Source organism: Austrofundulus limnaeus, unplaced genomic scaffold (genome assembly GCF_001266775.1).
Source record: "Austrofundulus limnaeus strain Quisiro unplaced genomic scaffold, Austrofundulus_limnaeus-1.0 Scaffold15, whole genome shotgun sequence".
In the NCBI taxonomy this organism is placed as follows: domain Eukaryota; kingdom Metazoa; phylum Chordata; class Actinopteri; order Cyprinodontiformes; family Rivulidae; genus Austrofundulus; species Austrofundulus limnaeus.
In genome coordinates, this window is record NW_013952417.1 from 160,191 (window position 1) to 164,600 (window position 4,410).

General features: G+C 39.0%; 1 protein-coding gene across 4 annotated transcripts in view; it reads right to left on the reverse strand.

The window, feature by feature from the left end:
- The window catches only part of tln1 (talin 1), a 103,084-nt gene that overhangs the window by 68,188 nt on the left and 30,486 nt on the right, over positions 1-4,410 (reverse strand). For all 4 annotated transcript variants that reach the window (XM_014002767.1, XM_014002766.1, XM_014002765.1 and 1 more), the window contains exons 11-14: positions 3,901-4,056; positions 2,069-2,170; positions 1,824-1,900; positions 456-636 (exon numbers count right to left, since the gene is read on the reverse strand). In XM_014002767.1, the coding sequence (XP_013858221.1) occupies positions 456-636; positions 1,824-1,900; positions 2,069-2,170; positions 3,901-4,056 (516 nt within the window). The remainder of the gene's footprint in view (positions 1-455; positions 637-1,823; positions 1,901-2,068; positions 2,171-3,900; positions 4,057-4,410) is intronic.

The following is a 4,410-nucleotide window of genomic DNA, read 5'->3' on the forward strand; positions in this document are numbered from 1 at the left end:
CACACACACACACACACACACACACACACACACACACACACACACACACACACACACACAGATCCAGTTTTTAAGATAAATTCTCACCCAGACGTCTGTAACATTTACTTGACAATATTTGGTTTAGACTGTGTTCTACTTTCTATAATTCAGCTTGAAAAACAAATCAACAATAAAGTACTGACAATCATTATTACTGTAAACAAATGACACACATACATGTTTACTTACATAAACAAAGATAAACCAACAACATATCAGTTCTACCAATACGTTGACAACAATTATCACCTCCAAGATCACTTTTAAATCATCAGTTATTTATTATATTTTTTGAAATAGTTGCTGAATGTATTTAAACAATTTATGTCAGTGCTGGGAAACCTTTAAAGGTTTTTTGAACTGTTGATGAGTTTCTAGTGTTTTTTTTTTTTTTTGTGTGTGTTGTGTTTTACCAGTGGAGGCATGTGTCCTCTGTGCATCTGTCCACTGGTGATGTGCTGTTTGGCCTGAGGCATGGAGCCCATCTGGAAGCTCTCTGGACCTCCACCTCCTGGGCGTATGACCACTGGCAGGGCGACTGAGTCCATGTTTACCGTGCGCACCTTGTTGCCCAGCTGCTGCAGAAACGTGGACCTGGAATCATATGAGATAGAAAAAAAGTTACACTAGTGTCCACCAAGAAACTGATTAGCAAGTATACGTAGCTCTAACAAAAACATATCATTACAGCCAATGCAGGTATGTTAAAAAATACACTCAAAAAATGTGTCTAACTTGGTTGTAATTTGGTCCCCATGGAGACAAAGGAAATCAGCTCATTTTGATGGATCTGACACGTTTAGAATGGACACCAGAGAGCGTAACAGTAACACAAGTGGAGCATTAGTCTTATCAGGTAGTTGCCAGAGTCGGACAGTGAGTGAAGGTCAGCAGACACAGAGGATGTCTAGTAGCTAGGGGTGCACCAAAAAAATCGCTTCACATCAGAACCGTGATTCTCATTTATAAAGATTCAGAATCTATTTAAAATGTCCCAAAATTGATTTTTGTAAATAAAAAATAAAGCAGATCCAATGGCTGTCAGCCTCCAATTTGCAGCTACATGGGATGTCCTGACACCATCACACAGCTGCTTCTGGAACATGAATGTGCAGAAAGCACCAAAACAAAGAGGAAATAAAACTGGAGGGAAGAGAGATTCAACTGGCCCTGTCTTCAGTGAATGCAAAGATTTGGGCTCATTTTGGTTTTTACTGAATTAGTCTGAGTTTGACATGAGCGAGGTGTGTGAGGTTTGCATAATGACGATGTAACACTTTGAGAACAAAACAAAAGGGCTCACATTATCAGTTTTGAAAGAAAAATCCATTCTGAATCCAATCGTGGCCTCAAAAATCAGTATCGAATCAAATCATGAGAGAGTAAAAGATTCCCACCCCTACTTGTAGCTGCATTAGACACCATTTTCAGAACCTGTAGTTTGACAGCGGTCGTATTGTTAGACTGGTCATGTTGTCCCACATGTGGTGTGACATTAAAATGAACCATGATTAATCGTGACATTTAGCTGATAATTGATAGGGTGATTAATAGATGATCATCGGACTTGCTTGTTGTTTCTGGCTTTCCTTGTACTCTGGTTTATGTTGGTGTTTCAGGTGATTAAAGAAGTTTGTATGTTTAGCATTAGCTGCTCCACACCACCTTCCACCACTGGGCACACATGTGCACCATCAAACATGTGGGATCAAGTCAGACATCAACTATGACCCAGTCCTGCTGGGTCCAGCTCAGACTGCTAACTCATAGAGGAAACTTACTTTTTGGGTGACACAGAGTCTTCCAGCATGGTTGACTCTTCATCTCCTTCCAAGCCAAAGTGATCTTTGCTCTTTTTCTGTTAGAAGGATAGAATGCAGTTACACACCAGACCAAACAGTGCAGTTTTAGAGGATTTCTCCTACATTTAGGCTTTAAAAAGATAAAGAAAACACTTTTTACCTTAAAAAGACTGTAAAGATTATTGTCATGTACAGTGTAGTGTTGTTGCTATATAACCACAGACCTTTTTAAGTATGATGTCGATGTACCCAGCAATAAGCTGAGCTATCTGCTCCCCCTCAGTGGTCTGCACAGAGTAGTAGCCGTCCTGGTAGTCTCCAAAGTCCTGAGAGCACAACAACAACTTTGGGTTAAAAGAGGAAATGTATTTTGTATTAATTCTAAGATTAGAAACTCCAGGAATAGAATAACAAATAGAAACATTGGGCCTCATACAAGAACCGTTCGTACGCACAGATTTGTTCTTAAGTTGTGCGTACGAGTGATTTAGGAGAATTTGTGGCATTCACCAATGTTTTCATATTCTAAGATTTTTTTCAGATACGAACAAAATTCACGAGTGGTCCAGACCTGTTGTATATTTTACCAGCAGTCAGTCTGCTGTTATCCAGGCGGGTTTTCCTCCATAATAACTTTGTATTTCGTTATTTAGAAAATATTTCGTGTTGAAAATAAATCACACTCCATAATTATGTTGACAGTAGGTTATTCTGTTTGAACTGGAATTAGATTTTAACGACATAAATTGATTAGATTAAGTTAAACTGTCTTTTAATGCTGCTGTATAACACTACAGTATTAATATGAAGATCTCAAACTAAAAAACAACTTAAATTATGCATTAATTGAAGTTTGGAGAGGTTTTAAAATGCCTCTTTTCAGAACCGCATCTGTCACTTGCGACCGCAGGGAGGGGTGAGACGGCCAGGCTGGGGGGGTAGCGGTGCACAACCACCCTTCTTCTGAATAAATGTGAACACAGTAACACAGTTGTTTACACTTAAATTAAAAATATTTGACCAAAGAAAAACCGGAGCTGGACTAGAGAGAGATGAATATGATTTATATTTTTATTTCTGTGACTGTAACGACCCACAGGAGACACGACATTAACAGCACATTTCATTCCTTTAAGCAGCTCCTTTAATTCCACATGACGCTGCTAAAGAGAACAATTTATTTTCTCGATCTCGGAGAGCAGGACTACAATCTCTGAACTCGTAAAGTTCTTTTTTACTTTGCGATGTCGTTTATGAATGGACACTTCCTGGTATGTGGGGCAGGAAACATATCCTTATATGGTGTTTTTGGGGTGGTAATTATGCTAATCTCCTCTCGCGTGCACGAGCAGCTGTATAGAACAGGTGTAATTTACGCAGCTCATTTACACACTTTTCCTGAAGATAGAAGAGTTTGTTGAATCTGACGTGACATGTCCGTATGAACCCTTCATACGAATAAAAGAAAGAGAAATTTAGGATAAGAATATGAACATGTTCTTGCATGAGGCCCATTGTTGACAGAAGGCTGAACTGCACCATTAAGTGTTGTTGCTTCATTCTCAGCAGACAGACAAACAGTAACATCCATCATATTTAGCTAATGTTAGAACTTTACTCCCTTTTCGTGCCAGAATGTTACTGTGCTGATAATAAATATGACATTCCAGTACAAACACAGAACAACTGAGGTTCTCTAACAGGAAACACCAAAGTCTAAGCAGGTGAGAAATATAATTACTCATCAAAACTGCAAGTATATGTCACTGTATCACAGAGAAAATACAGTAATTATGTCGAGGAATTTGTTAAAAGCTTTTTAAATCAGGACGGGCTGTTTTTGAACACACAGCTACTGTAAGATACAGGGTCAGATAAATAATTTCATTTGAGAAGAAAAAGTACTTAAAGTAACACAACAACAAAAAAATACAATTATTATAAACATGGGACTTTATGTTTTTTTTATTTACGTAACATTGTCCTTATGAAGAAGATTTTTTTTCTCTTTGTCACTTTGAAACAGCAAGAAGAAAAGTCTTTGTGAAAATCTGACCAGGGTGAAGCTCTTGGGTGATGCAGCCCAGCGTTTGATGTTGGTCAGGTTCCACTCCTGGATCACCTCCTTGGTCTTTTCATCCACTCTCATCACACTCTCCTTGGTGATGCCCAGCAGACGAGGCACCAGTTTGTTCTTACCCTTCATTTTCTCCTGCAGACAGTGAACAAAAACAGAACGTTTTTACTGAAAATAAACAGATACCTTTTCAACATTTTCATGTCGCCGGGCCACGTCTATCATTAAAAACACACAGTTTTATGAATACATGTGACGTTGTGCAGACTGTCCTTAAACTACACAGATTTCTACCCATTTTGTAGGCATACAGACGTATAGAGAAAACCTTGATTTCAAAAAGTCAGCTTCAGAGTTCTTTATGCCTCAGAGCTGGCCTGTAAGGAAATGCAAAGTTCCCTCTCCTCGTCACTCTACTGCAGACAACCCCCCACTCCACACACACACACACACACACACACACACACACACACACACACACACACACAC